A 19,482-nucleotide genomic window follows, 5' to 3' on the forward strand; every position below is an offset into this window, starting at 1 on the left:
AATACTGATTTTTTTTAATGTAGGCCTATATTAAATGCTTATAAAATGTACCATCGTTTTACTACAAATAAAACAAGAAAAACATGGTTGCTATAGTTAAAACATGTTGCCCACAAATGGTATTGTTACAGTAAGCATATGTTTACTGTGGTACTTCTTGTAAAACTGTGGTTGGACAATTGATAATAAAAACATTACCGTTGTTACATTTTTACTTTTAAATATCCATGCATGTTATACTCACAAGAAGCCATATTTAAAAAACACCAGAAGAAAAATATATGTCAAGGATCTTTGCTTATTGAGTTTTGCATTGGCATAATTTACATATTTTCATATTTCATTTGGCACATTTTCTTTAGAATCTAGTTCTTAAATGCTGTACATCTTTATTTTTCCACATGGTCACGTTTACACCACACGGGTTTTCTGTAAACACACACACAGCACTCATGTCATGACAACGGTCTAAAAATGCATGAGAGCTAAATAGAAGCATCAGTCAAGAGTCATGATGTTATAAATCAGGAGAGGTGTGTCTGTGAGGTACACCGTCACCCTGACAGCCACAAATAACAAGAAACTGACTCCATTAGTTCATTAACCAAGAGCAATCCACGAGACACCAAACACATCACAGATACATCCCACAATGCATTGCACATGATGTGTCCACCCTGAGGATTATATTTACAGTTATGCATTTGGCAAATGCTTTTATCCCAAGCGATTTACATTGCATTGTATTATACATTTGTTTCTGTAAAAAGGGCAATCTCCTGGGATCGAACCCATGACCTTGGCATTGCTAGTGCCACTCTCTAACCACTGAGCCACAGGAAAACAGTGTTAATGATGTTAAAATTTCATGTCAGGCTCGAGTAGAATAGAATAGAATAGAATAGAATAGAATAGAATAGATAATAGTGCTGTTGGACTTTCTGCTTTGACACAGAAAGTTAATTTCAGCAGCACTAAGAAAACACTGGTTGGGGTTATATTCACAAACATAAGCAGATTATTGTGATTCATGTTCAAACAGAAAAATGCCTAATGAACAAATTAATTATGGCAGTCTGATTGTTTTCTTTTCGTATACAAAAATCTGCACGTTAAATATTATTTTTGCTTGCAAACATGCAGAGATTAGTAAATATTCTTGAATAATATTATTTGCATTAGATAATGAGATCCAGGTGTGATTTCTCATATTTTCTAAGAACAGACAGCTGAGAAGGAGATTTTTTTTATTTATGCCTATGAATAATTAAGCTAATCGATACAGATAAATTAAAGGTCCTTCAGACACTTTCACCTGCATGTTTTAAAATCATTTCACAGTCTGTCAGGATGAGACTCCATCAACACATCAGTTTCACTTCACTGAGAGACCTTACAGGAGTAATTAAATGAGGCCCGTATAAGAATTGCTTACACAAGAAGAACACTATACGGCTGTGCCAACAGAATAAAAAATAAAGTGTGTGTGTGTGTGTATGTATGTGTGTTTTGGATACTAGGATTCTTTGCAGGTGGGACAGAACTAGGGGTGTTGCAAAACACTGCCATCATCAATAATCGTGATATCAATAACATGCATAGTCAATAACCATGATGTCATTAATATACAGGTATTGTCAATAATCCTGGTGCAAAAACTCGTAGTTTGAGTGTGATTCATTTCTGTGAACACAACATCGAAGGTTATTTGACTAATATAGCATTATTTATTTTAATTTCAAAAGATTATATTGTGATAACATTGCCTTAAGTAGAACTAAATTCGTGAGTTTTATATAAATTGTAAGTATTGCTTGCCTGCACAAAGTTTCCACCCTGATGCCACCGCCATATTGGGAAGGCCAATAAACACATACCAGTGAAATAGGAAGCTGTGATATTTCAGGATAAAGAACAATAACGTTATTTTGTAAAACGATTTCAGTGCTTGACGTGTTTTCTCGGTTTCTTAAAAACAGTATGACACGTTTTTTACCCCAATGAGTTTATAAATATAAACGTTATGTAACTTACAGGCTTCATTCCGTAAAAACGCTGCTACTTTTGCCCTCCCCAATATGGCGGCACTGCTGACGTACGATTCAGCGGTTATAATGCGGCTTCTCAGCATGTCCCCAGTTTAAACAACGTTTAACTACCAATCAATGGTCGTTTCAAATTGTTTGTTGCGTATAACGTTCGCACAAAAGTGAGGTATGTAAATTCGTTTTTTTTGCGAGAAATGTTTCGGGTCCAAAACTTAAGCTTGGAGCAGGGCTGCCAACTCACGCAATTGACGGTTTTCTCACGCTAACGCCACACATCCATTTTCTCACGCAGGATCGCACCCGCCATTTTTTCTGTGGAGTGTCATAAAATTTGTGATAGAAATCCTTAAAAGCTTATCTGTAGTTTTTGATGCTGCAAACATTTTTCCTCAGCGGTCTAGCAGTGGACCTCAATGTTAAAATAAGTTGGCCATTGGCTGGCCAATCAAATGTAAGAAGGCGGGAGTTACTGTTTACAGAGCCGATGTGGTGACCAATCAAATCAAAGAAAACAGCTAAGGTTCGAGCGCAACCAGTGCAACGCACTACGTTAGAGGCTAAACATTCAATATTTTACCATTTTTTAACAATAGAAATGTTTAGCGGTAGTATCCACTGATGCAAACTACAAAACGCCGTTTTAAAATCGAAAATATGTAATTTACGTGATTCGTGTAATGTATACGTCATGTACACACATACGTCATTATTTCTGGTTTTATTGCAGAAAGGCAACCGTTACATTTCGAGGTAAGAATGAAATTAAAATGATTACGTCTTAAGAGAAATAAATGTTAAGTTTATAATGTATTTAACTAAAATGAAACAACCTCGACGACGTATGCTGTAGACAAATGTGACCTCCGGAGGGCGCAGCTCTTGTCTGGTCTGCTCAAAATTTAAAGGGACAGTTCACGTAAAATGAATGAACGTGATGAAATTGTTATCACAATACTTCTAATGCAAGGGTATTGTGTTTTTTATACAATTTTCCGCCATCCCATGCCCCTGCGGGCCTAAAAATCTCACTCCAAGCTGAACTCAAAAGTTGGTTTGGGGTTTGTTCAAATTTCTAACCAACAAACACCCCTACAAGAGAAGAGGAGCTGCTTTCATTCATCTGTAAGTAATGCAGCGTGTCTGTGATAAATTACACCCTTCAGTGATTATATCTCATATCTGAGCGCATCAATTCACTAATAAACCTGAAATGCTGCGAAACATGAATGCTGATCAGGGAATTAATGGATTAACATTTCGGCGTCATAATACATTAAATCATGTCATCGTGATACATTGAGTGTTACATCAGTAACTGACCCATCTAATGGCCTCATATATCTGATTACAGAGGAGATCATATCATATCTCATGAATATTTCATTTTAGTACTTGCTGAAATCATCAACGTCACCTAAAGTAAAAAAACAACAAGTAAAATGCAACGTGAAAAGGTTGATTCGTATACGATATGAATCTTGTACTGTACTGATGATCCTTATTTCACCGAAATCTATCATTAGACATAGACCACAGATATATGGGTATACATTTCTAATAAAAAATATACTTCACGGTTTACGAGAATCTTTATTTTGCGCTACACTGACCTCTAGTGGTCATTTTGTGTAATTACATCAAACTTTCAATGTTGAATGTGTTCTACCTTAGATAGTACCAAATGCGTGTTATTAAGCGTCGTAGACATTATTCATATTTTTTTCAAGCTTTGTCAAGATTTTTATAAGATCTTATATGAATATATAACCTAGTGTAATTAAAACCACTCTGTGCGCTAATGTAAGAAAGAACAGTGCCCCTATTAGAGTCCAACAAACACATTGATATTCAACAATTTTTTTTAATAACTTTTTTAAATTCACTTTTCTGTACAAACATACATGTCAGTAGTCTTTAAAATGTCTTGTATTTTGTGTTTGTCAGCAGTATGGAAGCTGTACGGATGTACTCCACACTTTGACATCTGATCTTCTGAAACGTCACAAGGCCTGTACAAGGGTTTCATTCTGGAATGATCAATCTGTCGTGTTTTGGTTGTGAGGAGTGTGTGGATGAACATAGTGAGTGACCGTAACAGATGTAGAGAGAGACGAGAGAGACAGAGAATGTGTGTATCAGGGAAAAATGGTTTGTATGGTCATATCACCTTGTGACAGGGTTTTACTGCGGTAACTGATCTCTCGGTCACCTCCTGTTACCATAGCACCCTGGAGTACAATTACAGCTGCAGAGACACCTTACACACACACACAGGTGTCTATCGCTATGTACACAGATGGAATAATTTCATCCTCTGGTTTTTATTTTATTCAGCACATCTGTCAGTGTTCACAGATGATGTAAATGTCTCTCGCTGAGGGCCGCGTCTCATGTCACACTCGCTCCTGGGGTCTCTGAACCCCCCTGACCAGCAAGAACCACGGACTCAGACGCTGGTGAGCATTACTCTGTATGTGTTCTGTAGAGTTGTTCTGTAGGGTATTTTTGGTCGGAATAGTTTTGTATTTGAGTGAGACGACAGTGACGACAGTGAGAGAGGCTGTTCTGGGTATGAAATACTAGCATACCGAGCAGAATATACTGCATGCACGATGCTGCCCGTGCTAGGTTTTTATATAGAAATAAACAAGTTATTGTTGTGTTTGAAACCGTAGTATTGCATTGTTGTCACATGACCCCATCACAGCGCATCACAAGCAGAGTCCAGTTATCATCTCGAATGGAAATACATTTATTTTTATTTAAACTGGCATGCAAAGTATCCTCATTTTAAGAAGTCTGATGTGATAAATGATGGGAAGGAAGTGATCGTTTTTTCCACGGCTGTATATAGTTCAAAAGCACTGTAGAAGGTGATTTGTTTGTTATTTGTTTGAGTTTTATTGATAGATTTTGGAAGGATCAATTATTTAGTTTGTATAAACTTACGCATCATTAAAACATCCCTAAAAGTCTTCATCGATTCTAGCAGAGATTTCACTGAAGTTTACACAGTTGCACATGGTCTGCGTAGTGATGAGAGGAGGTGATGTTATATTGATTCATTACGAAACCTGCCAGGGCTCAGTGATAAAGATGCCTGATGTGTCGAGGTCAGCGTGAGAAAGACTCGAGCCGCCTGAAACATCATTTGTCCAATCAGACCACTAAATCTTACAGTCCTAAATCATGTGTGTTTTTATGTCATAAAACAATTCGGGGATGTGTACTACTATCTACTGTGGCTGGCTAACATGGGCGGTTTGCTTAAAATGGCAAGAATGATGTTTTTTATAAGCATCAGTTACATTGGGTTGAATAATAAAACACGTGTTACATTGTATAGATGTTGTGACATTACATAACACGGTATCGTAGAATCGGAGACCCAGAATCTAAAGCCGTCTGATTTTCTCTCTCATATTTAAGCTCTGGAGTCGGCCACTCCTGCCGGAGGTCGGCTGGGCGCAGGAGCCGGTGGCTCTCCGTTCTATCGTGAGCTGTGGTTTATTATGCTCATGACTGGGGTCGGACTGCTGCTGTTTGCTCTGATTCTGGCCGTCATTTTACAAAAGACTCTCAACAAATCAGCGTTCACCAGAGAACGGCCTCCTCTCGTACCCCTGCCGCCGCACCGCCGCACCCCGCTGGCCACATACCCGCCCAGCAACTCCTACCTGGTGAGATCAACTACTGCACATCTTCATTCAGCTCCAGTTTTTGATCTTTTAGGACTGAATAGACAACAGACTGGATATGAAAGTTAAAATGAGCTGATTTTGAACAAAAACTTGACTTGAACAAAAACAGACCAGCTGTGAGCCTTGGCTGATTTGGTCTATTTAATTCTATTTTTGTATTTAGTGTACTAGTGAATAATTTATCAGTGTTGGAATTAATTGTTATTTGTTTCATGGGACATTTTTTATGTATGCAGACACTTGTTACTTTTTTAATAATTGTTTTGACTAAAATCAATCATTTGTACTGTAGTGTTATTAATCTTAAAGCTGTTTAGTTTGGTTCTCTTTGGTCCTGACAGTGAGGTGTTTGTGTGTCGGTCAGTAACACATTTATTTCTCAACACAGTTTGACATGGTTCCAGATACGGTGGGTTCTTCAAACAGTGTCACGCTGAAGGCATTCACCATGCACATGGAGGTCAGACGTTCATTTGTGTTTGCATTTTATGATGCATTTAATATAACAGTTCCACAAAATTAAAGCCCACTTTTTTTTTTGCTTACAAAAAAAGGATATTTTTAATCTGATACAAGAATAACTTTTGAATATAAATTTTAAATGTTAGTATCTAAATGTGTTGTTGAACACATTTGTCAACATTTTCACCTTTTTAAACATATTTAATGTTTATATGGCTATACATTTGATAAAAAAGAAATATATATATTTTTAATGCTCCAGCTGTGAAAACTAAGCACACTTTATATTCTATACAGTGAACTATAGACGTTTTTTTGTGGAAGTGACGAGGTGTTTTTTGGTGGTTTTTTCAGGAGGTGATTGAGGATAAGGTGATGAAGGAAGATGTTTCTCCTGAGGGTGAGACGGGTTTAGTGACTGTCTCGGGTCTGTACACACAGAACCTGTTACAGCGCAGCGTCAGTCAGCTGATGGACAGTAAAGATCCGGATTCATGGGAGCCGCATTTCAGACGCCTCGACAGCGGCCTGGTGAGAACATCAGCATCTGTGTTTGTCTGTCTTTTGTCAAAGCTAAATGTTTTTCTAAATAATAATACATTTTATGAATGAAATGGATGTATTATTTACCAATTATATGTGAGCACTAGGTTATACAATAGACCTGAAAGCATTTGGACGGTTAGGCCACACATGAAATGTCTCAATGTCATTTGCATTAGCCGACAAAATATCAACTCGAGTCTTTGCAAACAATCGATGCTATTCTCAAAAAAAATGAGGCATTGTTTTAGGTTTGTCCAACTGATGTCAGTGTGATTTTGAGTTGTTGAATGGTTTGTGTGCATTTGCCAGTTTGAAGGTGAGGAGTTTGTGGACACCATCAAAGGCTTCAGTACAGTAAGGAAAGAACACACAATGTTTACGGACACCAACCTTTGACCTTCATCATGATCCTTCACCTCTGAAGTGGAGAATGAACATTTTCAGTTAACATGGCTCTGATCTGGGATTCATATTTCTATTGACTCTGACACTAGCGATGTGTCCCTAACACACACACAAAAGATGAATTGATGAAACTGGATTATACAATGAAAACTGCTCTATGAAAACAGATAACTCGAAGTTTTGATTAATGTTTGGTTGGATTATTACAAAATAAAGAAATTGTTTTCCATGTACATTGATGATTTTTTATAGCAATCAATGTTGTGTTTGATGGTTAATGTAATATTGTGTGGGTTTTGGATCTATGTCATCAAAAAATAAATGACATGTTATTTCAACCTCATTTCAATCGTTACATTTATTCAGTGTTTTTATTTTTACCCATATGATAGATTTTCTGGTAAATCTTTTACAACTTTTTAATAAATGCGATTTGATGGTAAATGGCAAATATTACCCACGTATGCTGTCTGTGTTGCTTGTAATTGGAAGAAAACATTAAAAGTAAACATCTTTACATAAATGTATATGTCTGTGTTGATTTAAAAACTGAATATTGTTGTTGGTCCACTAGACCCACAAACATTGGCTGAGAAACAAAGACATGAACACCATACAAGGGTTAAGCATTCCTGTGTCAATGTAGTTTAGATTTAGTCATTTAGCAGACGCTTTTATCCAAAATGTCTGTAAGGCTAAATGGTATTGTTGCTTTTATAAACCTTTGATACATAAACTACTACAGACACAGTTAAAAACTTATAGCAAATACATTGTCATGCTTCCTTTAGAAGATATAAACATTCACTTCACCAAAACGTCCTTTGGTCCTTCATATAAACTAAGGTTATATTGGACTATGATGTTAGCTCTTAAATTACTTTACAAACTTAACATCAATTCAATTGTTGGACGCGAGTAACGCCCTTTACGGATTATTGAACCAAATACCTTCAAGTAGAAGATATGCAACCTGTTACTAATCTATAAAAATATTAATGTCACAAATCGTGCAATCTGCAGACTAGAAATGAAATTGAATATGATGTATAAGATTCAGGTAAGACAGGCTAGTTTTATTAAACACAACAGCTTTGATGAACAACAGACGCTTTTATTTGAAAACCATCCTGCTACTGCATACAATGAACGTCTTACAAAATATTAATTGGAAAAGGACCTTCAGGACAAAAAATGTTGCATTAAAAACAAGATCAATTTTAATGTATAAAATGTCATGAATTTACAAAGGCAGCATTTGAATTATTGCTCGTATAAATATATAATCTCATTATTCTAGAACGTGTACCCTGATTCACTGCCCGCTACTGTTTCTCAGAGTCACACCCCCCACACACACGTGACAACACATTCAAACTCAATAATGATGTCATCCATCAACAGTTTTTGTGTGAATATCATGTTCTACACAAATCTGCACGTTCCCTTTTAGAGATCAATTCAAAGTGCATGCAGCGACTATTATTCTGAATGCTTGACAAACATGAAACAATAACAGAGACAAGATTCATGTGCATTAACATGCAAAACAGCATGAAACAATTTAATGCCATTGTTAGGTTTGGCCCACAAATCTCACAGATGACCAAGACTGAGACACTTTAGATTTGTATATGTACCTCTATGTTTTTCTTTAACACAAATGTTAAATGTTCTGCCCTCTTGTCCAGTCCGTCAAGTAAAAAAGTACCATAAATGTGTCTCGCATTCCACATAGAACTGGATCAACAATCATTGAAAAGATCAGACATATTCTTTCTCTAAGAAACACTAAGATTTAGGGCAGATATCAAGATTTTCGGTGAACGAACATCACACTTAAAGTGTATTATTATTCAATGAAAGACTTGACATTTTTCATCATTAAATCATACGAGTAATGTAAGAATTGTCGTTTTTGTTTGAATGGCTTTCACATGACATGCTTAATTCACGCCGACACAAATCCAACCTGAGTGTAATTCATGTTTCTGCTGGACTCGGACAAGGTGATCTCAATCTCTCCATCAAAATAATCAACATTCTGCATTTACTATTACATGTAGAAAAATATCACCTCCGGTCTATAGTTCATCCGGGTAGAAAACAATCAAAGACAATCATTCAATGTCACTCCAGAGCTCTTTCAACACCTCATGACAAAAATCCAAAGACCTTTCAGATACGTCTTTATGTCAACGTACGTTCACCTTACACTCCTAAGCCCAACTCGCAAACGTTTGACCCTTAAACTGAAATTCGCCGGTCCAAATCTCTCGCAGGAGTATTAATACTGTAAAAAAAGTTAAGAGCACAAACCTCCAAACAGAACAAAGACAAAATTGCACAATCTACAGTACTGCAAATCAAACCTCAAAGATTTAAAGTTTGCTTATAAATAAATGTTGCTGTAGATGAATCAATTTCACTGTCAATGTAAAAATTCTGATAAACTTAGATTATTCTAAATGAACTAATAAGTAATTTTACAGCTACATAAACTTCTAATCTAATCCCTTTATAGTCTTTAGTGGAGAAAAATATCATCGGCCGCTAAAGACATCCTTGACTCTCTTTTACATTCCTGCAAGATCTCCACCAGAAAGTAAACCAGTGTGAATAAAACACGCGAGGACAGCTCAGAGAAGTGACGGTTGCAAACTGTTGCTGAAATCTGAACCGCATTAGGAAATAAACAAAATTCTGCACATGAGAACAGGGTGAATTCTGTGCATTATTAAAGAAGAGCATCATCTTTAGTGTTGCAGATGTTTTCTGTACCGACGAGACGAGACGAGCCAATGTTCAGCTCCTCAAAGCCTACGTAGGACACAGCACTGAAAGAACAGAGAAGATCAGACGATTACCACTCACAAGCATTTCAGATTAAAGTCTCTACAGAACCGAATAAAATGAGAGATGCACTGATATCTCTATATCTCTATATTTATCGGCTGACAGTTTAAAAACAGGGCCAATTTATCCTGTCAATCAAAAGAGGACAGGAAAATGCAATGAATTTGCGCTCCGTGTATAGAAAATGTTAAGAAACATCACCAGTTTGATGTTCAATATCAATAGTCATTATATGAATTATTAACACTGAGAAAGTTAAGAAATATTAATTTATTCAGAAACGGCAGATATCACTTTGAATAATCGGCTATCGGTTTTGGTGGAGAAATGTAGCATTTGTGCATCTCTAAATAAAATTATGAAAAACTACACAAGTTAAAAGAAGCAATATAAGATCAAATATACAGTTAGTTACTGTATTTATATATCAAAAATGATTGTGTAGTTTTACTGCTGTGGGACAAATAACACGTACAAACACACAGCACAGAGAAGACAACACGCACTACACACTCATGCTGTATTTACAACACAAAGCCGAACGCACAGATCCGTTTCAAATACACATATTTTGACACAATGTCCAGACATGGGACATATATCAGATTTGGAACCACATTTCAGGGCTCTAGACGAACATTTCAGAGAGGTGCACTGATGCCACCAAGTTATACAGTCGGTGGTGGTCATTTATTAGCGCCAGAGTCGTGGGGTAAGGCAAGTAAAAAGAAGCTCTTAAACTACATCCAAACATGTTTAATACATTAATAAATCAATTGCAAATTAATAAAAACATTTGTTTATGATTTAATGATTATCGATTTTATTGCTTATACATAAACTCTCCTTCAACACATGTAGCCGAGGCGAAGAACCACCCGATGCAAAGCGGAGCTGTGGATTATCCCGCTTATACCATGGTTATTTGCCAAGTTAAAGCTTTTATTGATGTTTACAGTGTCAGTTTAGATCAAACAGGTGAAAATGACAGTTATTTTGTCAGTTAATTTTAAATGTAATCAAACTGACTGGAGCTACCCGTGCGTTAAAGGCTTTTAATGCACACCTTCCAGCCAATCAGAATCCAGTATTCAAACAGACCATGGTATAAGTGTATTTAATGCACATTTTAACAACTAAATTATTCAATGCTCCTCTTTTCTTTACCTTAAGTCATATAAGGAGAACGCAATTCCTTTAATATCAGTGAGTGTTTTTGGGCCCGTCATTTGTTGTTTGATGAACATTATAAACAGAAATCTTTATTATGTTTCTGCCCCTTTAAGAGCAAGTATACGGATAATAGGGATCTATATTGTGACGTGTTTTGTTTCCCAACTGTTTGCGTTCATTGTTTTCTGCTTTAGCTCCACACTGCATACAAAACACGCGACACAATTTGTTATCGTTGCCGTTTTGTACCTTAGCCAGGGAAATTCTTGTATTCTGCAGGCAAAACATGCCTATTTTAGCTCCGCTGTGTCGGTCCTTCCGCTTCATCATCAATAGCATTAATTGTGTCTCAGCGGGCTCTGCGCCCGTGCATATTACGTCTTTTGGGGGCGGTGGCACTGATAGATTGGCTGAAGGAGGGGAGACGAATTGGAGTGACTGGATGCGCCGCTTTTATAATGCGCAAAAATGATATATATATATATATTGATGATCAGTTTGGCAGTAAAAATAGTCGCAAAATGCGACCGTTTGGTGGCAGTCTAGAGCCCTGCATTTGAAAAGAGTCCAGATCAGTTGGTGGTGTAAATGACACAGAGACAGCACAACCCCCCTTATATGTGTGAGCGTGTGCGCGGTCCAGAGATCAACACACCTCTGTCTCCTGTTCTCACACCAGAGCTAGAGTTCAAACGCAGCGAGAGCAAAACAAAACCAGACGACAGTCAAACATCATAAACACACACAGAATCAGACTGACAGTCAAAGACAGACGACAGCATCAGACGTCCGGTACCTTTGAGGATGTAGTCGGTCAGAAGAGCGGGAACCGTCTCACTGTCCTCACGCATGGCGTGAAGAACTGCACGCAAAAACACACATTAATACGTGTACACTAATACACACACGGACTGTACACTGCGTTCCAAATTATTATGCAAATTGGATTTAAGTGTCGTAAACATTTAATTTTATATTGTTCAATTAAACTTATGGATGGTATTGTGTCTCAGTGCTCTTTGGATCACTGAAATCAATCTCAGACACCTGTGATAAGTAGTCTGCCAGGTGAGCCCAATTAAAGGAAAACTACTTAAGAAGGACGTTCCACATTATTAAGCAGGCCACAGGTTTCAAGCAATATGGGAAAGAAAAAGGATCTGTCTGCTGCCGAAAAGCGTCAAATAGTGCAATGTCTTGGACAAGGTATGAAAACATTAGATATTTCACGAAAACTTAAGCGAGATCATCGTACTGTGAAGAGATTTGTGGCTGATTCAGAGCACAGAAGGGTTCGTGCAGATAAAGGCAGAATGAGGAAGGTTTCTTCCAGACAAATTCATCGGATTAAGAGAGCAGCTGCAAAAATGCCATTGCAAAGCAGCAAACAGGTATTTGAAGCTGCTGGTGCCTCGGGAGTCCCGAAAACCTCAAGGTGTAGGATCCTCCAGATGCTTGCAGTTGTGCATAAACCTACTATTCGGCCACCCCTAACCAATGCTCACAAGCAGAAACGGTTGCAGTGGGCCCACACATACATGAAGACTAATTTTCAAACAGTCTTGTTTACTGATGAGTGCCGTGCAACCCTGGATGGTCCAGATGGATGGAGTAGTGGATGGTTGGTGGATGGCCACCATGTCCCAACAAGGCTGCGACGTCAGCAAGGAGGTGGCGGAGTCATGTTTTGGGCTGGAATCATGGGGAGACAGCTGGTGGGCCCCTTTAGGGTCCCTGAAGGTGTGAAAATGAACTCTGCAAGGTATGTAGAGTTTCTGACTGAGCACTTTCTTCCATGGTACAAAAAGAAGAACCATGCCTTCCGTAGCAAAATCATCTTCATGCATGACAATGCACCATCTCATGCTGCAAAGAATACCTCTGTGTCATTGGCTGCTATGGGCATAAAAGGAGAGAAACTCATGGTGTGGCCACCATCCTCCCCTGACCTCAACCCTATTGAGAACCTTTGGAGCATCCTCAAGCGAAAGATCTATGATGGTGGGAGGCAGTTAGCATCAAAACAGCAGCTCTGGGAGGCTATTCTGACATCCTGCAAAGAAATTCAATCAGAAACTATCCAAAAACTCACAAGTTCAATGGATGCAAGAATTGTGAAGGTGATATCAAAGAAGGGGTCCTATGTTAACATGTAACTTGCCCTGTTAGGATGTTTTTGATTGAAATAGCTTTTGATTTCAGTAAATACGACCTCCTAATGCTGCAAATTCAACAAATGACCATTTTCAGTTTTTTACAACCTATGAAATGTTTTCAAACTCTGTTGTGCATAATAATTTGGAACAGTGCATTTTGAGTTTTTCATTTTTTAAATAAATACTGTTGTCAGTGGGAGGTTTGTTCAATAAAATTCCAAATGTACCCTAACTGTTGATTACTTGAAAATTATACTGACTGTCATTTGCATCGACAAATTAGGAAAACCAGAGAAAGATATCATTTGCATAATAATTTGGAACGCAGTGTATTTACAGTTGGTATGTACGTACTCTTGGTCAAAATCTGAAGATCTTCTACAGACGGGGCTCTGTTACTCCTGTCGTACGGGATCACTGTAGTCAAATACTGAAAAAAGAAGTGACGGAAGAGGGAAAGTTTGTGAATTCATAACTCTTGTGAGTGAAGCATTGATAAGTGAGGAGAGAGTAAATACGGCTCTTACGGTTCCTGGCACGTGCGAGCGGTCGGATCTTTGTACACCCGACGTGCTCTTGATCTTCCTCTTCTTCTTCAGCAGCTCTCGATGTTCTTTCTGGCGATTCTGCACGTTGATGAGAGCCGAGATGAACGTGTTCTTCACCTCCTTCTCAAAGTCCAGCTCCTCCCGCACGGCCAGCTGATCGATAAGCTCTTCGGAGAAACCTCGAATCTGCCTCTCCACCTCCTCCAGGCGCTCCAGCAGCTCCGACACACAAAGACCACGTAATCCTGAGAGAGACACACATTCATACATTTAATTCTTCTTTTGATCCTTCACCTGTAACTTATTTTAACATCAACTCATTGTTCGTTGAGATCGTGATGTGTGTGTAGAGAGACACAGAGAAGTGCCAAGCGTTGGAGTCAAGATAAGAACACACACACACACACATACAGTACTTACGATCCTCATAGATGCTGCTGGATGTGGAGTGTGTGAGTTTGTGTAAGTCACGGGGCATCGCTGAGAGGTCAAACTGAGACGGGTTGGCGTGTTCCTCACCGTCTGGAGACTGCTGCATTATCTCCTCGATTTCTTCTATAACCTGATCAACACACACGTCAAAGAGTCATTGTGTACAGGTTCGGCTACAAAATACTGTTAGTGAAACCAAAATAGTTTTGCTTGAAATCAGGTTTGTGTAAACGTACCTGTTCTGCTGTGAACAGCGGCTCCTCGTTCACACAGGAAATGATGATGTTGTGCATGTCCATCTGATCTCTGAGCTCTTCATCATCAGACAGTTCCAGATTACTGACCTCTACCGGCTGAAACACACACACACTTTATGAGTTTTGTGTGTACTAACTAGACAGACAGAAGGATGGATCACAGATGGATGGTCTCACCTGCTGTGGTCGAAGGTTCAGTGTGGGGAGATGAAGTGAGCGAGTGTGAGATGTTTTCCAGTCTACTGGCATTACGTTGCCGTAGTTCTTCGTCAAGGCATTCCAGATCCTGAAAAACAGAAAACAAAAATCAGAACAGAGGACGTTGGTTTGCATAAACAAGCAAGTTAGAAATGCATTTTTGTATTATTTATTTGAATGAATTAAATAAGCCGTTTCATGTCTATCCTTGAATCAATTCTAATCAAGGTTGATGTAATAAGTAATTAAATACTTTTTGGAGAGAGTAATTTGTACAGTAATCTAATTACACTATTGAATATGTAATTAGTAACTAGTAATTGATTACTTTTTCAGAGTAACTTGCTCAACACTGATTACATCATAATCATCATCATACATCGCTGCATCTGTGTTGCCTGGCAAGCACTTTGTTGAGTTGCTTTTGAAGAACTGCGACGCTTTACGTGAGAATTCCAGCTCCTACGTCAGCACCACAGTCTTTCTACGTTAGCACCAATAAAGTTGAACCGCTGTAATCACATGGACTACTTTACACTGGGTTGCTGTCTATGGGAAGGGAACTATCGCTTTAACTTGTTGTTAGTTTTGTTATATTATTATATATATATATATATATATAAATACCTCACCACATTGCACCACATGTATACAGTAACAGTATGTATGTGAACAAATAAAAAACATTGAACCCTGTAATAGAAAATGTTTTAGTAAACAAATGTGAATGTTGATTTTATATAGCACGAAACTTTCTGGAACTGGGTGTTCTGAGAATTGACACAAGGCACTTCTGTTAAGATGTTTCCTGTATTTTCCACACCAACCCCCTGAACACTTCTGGTTAATAAGCAGAATCACGGAAGGAAGGATGAACAAGAACAGAAAAAACAGACATATAGTCATACAGTCTGTGATGAACATCAACTGCAAATATTAAATGAACACATTAAATCTTTGTCAAGTACAGAAAATATATATATAAGCAGATCAGGGTAAAGAAGGGTTAAAGTTCCCTCTGAACCACAACTGCTCACAGTTCACGCCCACTAAAGGAAAAAGAAAGGCTCTTATAGACACACATGCCATATTGACATTGCTCTGTAACAGGACATCATGTTTCTACAGTATCTGCTCGCATGTATTGTGCTCGGACCTTTTCATTCTCAGGCCAAAGTGGTCAACAACTTTACGGAGTGTGAAGAATTTTTCTACAAAGGCAAAGAACCACAAGGAATGGATACGGAAGCCAAGAAAATCTGTCAGATAAGGAATGGATCTAATGTTGATTTTGCTACACTCAATTCATTTGATTTTGCTACACTCTATTCATTTGATTTTGCTACACTCTATTCGGTTGATCACAGAATTCCTCTGTACAGTGCGTATACACTTGATGATCGATGCTTAAAAAATAAAGACCCACAAGATAAATGCAAAAAATGGAAGATTGAACCACAGGTAACAAAATATTAAATTTGCATTTTAACCTGTTTTACAGAATAAGGCAATGCCGTATTTGAGTTACTCAATTGGTAATTTTGTTGTCATTGCAAATAAATAAAAGGGTTGAAGTACAATATGAACCCATTGGAAATAGGTGAAATTTGTTTATTTATATATAGATGGGACCACTCTTTAACTTTAATACACTTCAAATCAACCAGAATGACACAATGTAGATGAAACTGTTCTAATGGTTTTAATTTACTTTGTAGCTTGTTTCACCAGATGAACCTGCTTACATGATGACTGAGAGAGAGTACATTTCTTCTAATCTCAGTAGAAAAGATCATTTAAAAAGAAATCAAGCCATCAGTGAGGACTATAGTGACACAGGATATGATCGAGGTCACCTTTACCCCAACAGCTTCGACTACAATGATCAGTATATGGTGACTTATACACTGACCAATATTGCACCTATGGATCCATGTTTTAACCGTATATACTGGAAGAAATCGGAGCAAGAATTGAAAAGATTTTTAATAAGCAAACTTAGACTAGATATTTTTGTGACAGTCTACATTGTCACAGGTGCTGTACCTGGTGATGACAGAATACCAGACTGTGGGGACAGCCGGGAGTCTGGAAGGGTTACGGTTCCCTCCCATATCTGGACAGCTGTCTGTTATAAACACCACTTCTTTGACACAAAGTCTTTTTCCTTTGGCTATATAGCAAAAAACCATCATGAATTGAACATAAATCCCATGAGTATTTCAGACATGAATCAGCAGCTCAGTGAATTGTATAGTAGAGGTTCAGGAACTACTCCACAAATTCAGATTTTTGATGATGATTGTTTCGGTGCCAAATCTAAGGTTCCTAAAATTTTTGATCAAATGAAATCAACAAAGCTAAAAATACCTCCAAAGTTTGATGAGGCTCAAAATAACTTTCATGCAGTCGAAAGATTCTTGAGTACTGACAGTAAGATGCCCCCTACAAAGGTCTACAAAGGTAGACTTGCTGAACTGACAGCAACACTTGTCTTTGACAGTTCAGTCTCTTATTTCACCTCACTAGAAGTACTGAAAGATGAGGCTCGAAGTGCTTGTATGATAACTTCTGCCAAAGAACGATACTGGTCTGATCGCTCTGAGCTCAGAAAAAGGGAGGTGTCTGAGGGATCTGAAGCCGTCCAATGTCTGTTGGTGCCAGAGAAATCTGTGGATGGGAAGACCGCAGCCGATGGCTCGCCGTGCAGCAATTTTAAAGATAATAGTAACAGATGTACATGTTCAACACAAAAGGGTAAAGAGAAGTTCTGCTGCTCCACTCCTTGCCTGTACCAGAAGGGACTGAAGGGCTACCGGTGTTACTCAGGGCAGACACAGATAAAGTGCTCACCCCAGTACTCGCTCCTCGCTATCAGAGGACAGAGATGTGTAAACGATCACCCCTGTGCCACATACGGAGAAGACTACTACTGGTGTTACACAGCCATTGGACTACTGAAGAAAGACTGGGAATACTGCAGCCCACCGCTGCTGGGAAGTAAGGCTAAAGACGGAAAGTACTGCCGCAGCGATCACGCCTGTGCCAAGTACAGCTCGGATCCGTGGTGTTACACGGATGATGACGAGAACTGGAACTACTGCTGTACTTCTGATGACTGCTTCTCAGCTGTCAACTACAAGACCTGCAAGCCTGATCACCCATGTGGTTACTATGGTAAAAATTACTTGTGGTGCAGAACCACTGACGACAACTGGAATTATTGTTGCACAGACTGTCGCAAGTAATCAAAGCTTTATGCATTAATAAGTAGGCCAACAACAGCTGATTTACATGTTAAATTGTTATAGCACTTACTAACCTTGAAATTCTTGTCTACATCAAATAATAATTTGAAAACATCGAAGGAAATATTTGAGCGCAAGATGCATGGAATTGTGACCCCCTGAATCGTAATCGAATTGATTTGCGAAGTGATACATAATGCAATCAGCTGTGTGTTTTGGGGTATTTACAACAACATTTTATAATCATACTTTTTATTTCCTTAGAGTGGTTTGCTTTTAACATTATTAAGTGTATATCTAATTTTGTCATTCTGTCTATAAAGATTTATTCGATTTTAACCTTTAGTAAAAACAACTTTTTTGAACTCATTCCTTGTCGCTCATCTGATCTGTGAAAGCTTGGCATGCATCCTCCCCAGACCCTCCTAACAAAAAGTCGTCAAAAGAATTTTGATGTGTTTAATTGTTTAGCAGATATGATTTCTTATGTCATGCGTGGCCCATTATGATTAATATGCCTATATCTTGTCGTGTGTACACAAAAGTTTCAATGTGCACAACAGAACAAGCAAATTTCAGGAATTAAAAAAATAGGTGACCACTAGCAATCATTTCTACTCCCAGATAAAGGCTGTAGTTCCTTCTTTTGTCCACCAGAGGGTAGACTCGAGAATAACAGCACATACAAACATTTTTGTTCTTATTGATTACGTTTTAAATGTTGCAATCAATGTTTAAATACACAGAAATTAACTTATGGAAACATGGTACTACACTGACAATGTCTTCTGAGATTTATAATAACTCAATAAATCATTTCAATTTATTGTGTATACAGTATGTAAACAAAATACATGTTGTGTCTGAAATGTGCTACTGCAAAGTTTGTTACAAAGTCAGTTGTAAGCATGACAACAGAATCCGCATTATCCCCTGGATTTGTTCTTTAAAACTGTCCAGTTGAGACCCTCTTTCATATTTCTTTCCAACCTCCTTTGACCCCAATATTTTGTTCGCGTTTTTGTTACTCACTCGTCGTCGCTCAGCAGCTCGCGCTCACTCACAGCGCGCACACAGACGTTCGTGGACGCGCTGCTGGTTGAGGGCGGAAAGCTCGCGCTCAGCGTCTCCTCGAAGGATGCGAATGTTTGGATCTCCGTCGAGTTCTCCGGTACCGCGGTACAGCCGTGCGGTGGGTCAGCTGCTTTAAACTCGTTAAAATCCTCCCAGTCTTCATCGAGCGAAGTGACCGGGGCCGCCATGACTGCGGCGGCCGACGGAACAGAGAGGCGACGCGCACGCGCTCTCGGTGTGGAGGACCGATTGGGCGGGGCGTTTGTGACGCAAACACAAGTTGGCGCAGTCACGCCCATATCACTTTGTTTACATCGGTAAAAAAAGGATAAAACTTTTTTAAAATAAATAAAAGTAAATGATAAACTGTCAAACGAT

At 38.4% G+C, this 19,482-nt stretch overlaps 3 protein-coding genes across 4 annotated transcripts; 2 read left to right on the forward strand and 1 right to left on the reverse strand.

Annotated features, from left to right (window-relative positions):
• Window positions 1-4,401: 4,401 nt before the first annotated feature.
• On the forward strand, window positions 4,402-7,446 carry si:ch211-57i17.5 (usherin). The gene is made up of 5 exons (XM_057352038.1): window positions 4,402-4,504; window positions 5,478-5,728; window positions 6,138-6,209; window positions 6,566-6,742; window positions 7,067-7,446. Exons 2-5 carry the CDS (start codon window positions 5,561-5,563, stop codon window positions 7,151-7,153), a joined length of 504 nt encoding a protein of 167 aa, XP_057208021.1. The 5' UTR covers window positions 4,402-4,504; window positions 5,478-5,560; the 3' UTR covers window positions 7,154-7,446.
• A 786-nt stretch (window positions 7,447-8,232) lies between these two features.
• On the reverse strand, window positions 8,233-19,339 carry fez2b (fasciculation and elongation protein zeta 2b). Of its 2 annotated transcripts, XM_057353526.1 has the most exons (9): window positions 19,063-19,339; window positions 14,762-14,870; window positions 14,564-14,680; window positions 14,316-14,457; window positions 13,875-14,140; window positions 13,702-13,777; window positions 11,988-12,053; window positions 11,847-11,872; window positions 8,233-9,999 (listed from the first exon to the last, which is right to left on the reverse strand). In XM_057353526.1, the coding sequence occupies exons 1-8, from the start codon at window positions 19,290-19,292 to the stop codon at window positions 11,862-11,864; spliced, it is 1,017 nt and encodes a 338-aa protein (XP_057209509.1). In that variant the 5' UTR covers window positions 19,293-19,339; the 3' UTR covers window positions 8,233-9,999; window positions 11,847-11,861. The 2 variants fall into 2 exon arrangements, with proteins under 2 accessions (XP_057209509.1, XP_057209507.1); XM_057353524.1 differs by lacking the exon at window positions 11,847-11,872.
• Window positions 14,887-19,035, forward strand: LOC130566221 (uncharacterized). Its single transcript, XM_057353523.1, has 2 exons — window positions 14,887-16,243; window positions 16,501-19,035. The coding sequence occupies exons 1-2, from the start codon at window positions 15,899-15,901 to the stop codon at window positions 18,028-18,030; spliced, it is 1,875 nt and encodes a 624-aa protein (XP_057209506.1). The 5' UTR covers window positions 14,887-15,898; the 3' UTR covers window positions 18,031-19,035.
• Window positions 19,340-19,482: the final 143 nt, after the last annotated feature.

This window comes from Triplophysa rosa, linkage group LG15, assembly GCF_024868665.1.
Source record: "Triplophysa rosa linkage group LG15, Trosa_1v2, whole genome shotgun sequence".
Lineage (NCBI taxonomy): Eukaryota > Metazoa > Chordata > Actinopteri > Cypriniformes > Nemacheilidae > Triplophysa > Triplophysa rosa.

Coding starts and splice junctions, on each gene's coding strand:
- si:ch211-57i17.5 (XM_057352038.1), top strand. CDS start 5,561: ATGCTCATGACTGGGGTCGGACTGCTGCTGTTTGCTCTGATTCTGGCC. Junction 5,729..6,137: donor CGCCCAGCAACTCCTACCTG/GTGAGATCAACT, acceptor TTCTCAACACAG/TTTGACATGGTTCCAGATAC. Junction 6,743..7,066: donor GACGCCTCGACAGCGGCCTG/GTGAGAACATCA, acceptor TGCATTTGCCAG/TTTGAAGGTGAGGAGTTTGT.
- LOC130566221 (XM_057353523.1), top strand. CDS start 15,899: ATGTTTCTACAGTATCTGCTCGCATGTATTGTGCTCGGACCTTTTCAT. Junction 16,244..16,500: donor AATGGAAGATTGAACCACAG/GTAACAAAATAT, acceptor TTTACTTTGTAG/CTTGTTTCACCAGATGAACC.
- fez2b (XM_057353524.1), bottom strand. CDS start 19,292: ATGGCGGCCCCGGTCACTTCGCTCGATGAAGACTGGGAGGATTTTAAC. Junction 14,458..14,563: donor CGCTGTTCACAGCAGAACAG/GTACGTTTACAC, acceptor TGTGTTGATCAG/GTTATAGAAGAAATCGAGGA. Junction 14,141..14,315: donor CAGCAGCATCTATGAGGATC/GTAAGTACTGTA, acceptor TGTCTCTCTCAG/GATTACGTGGTCTTTGTGTG.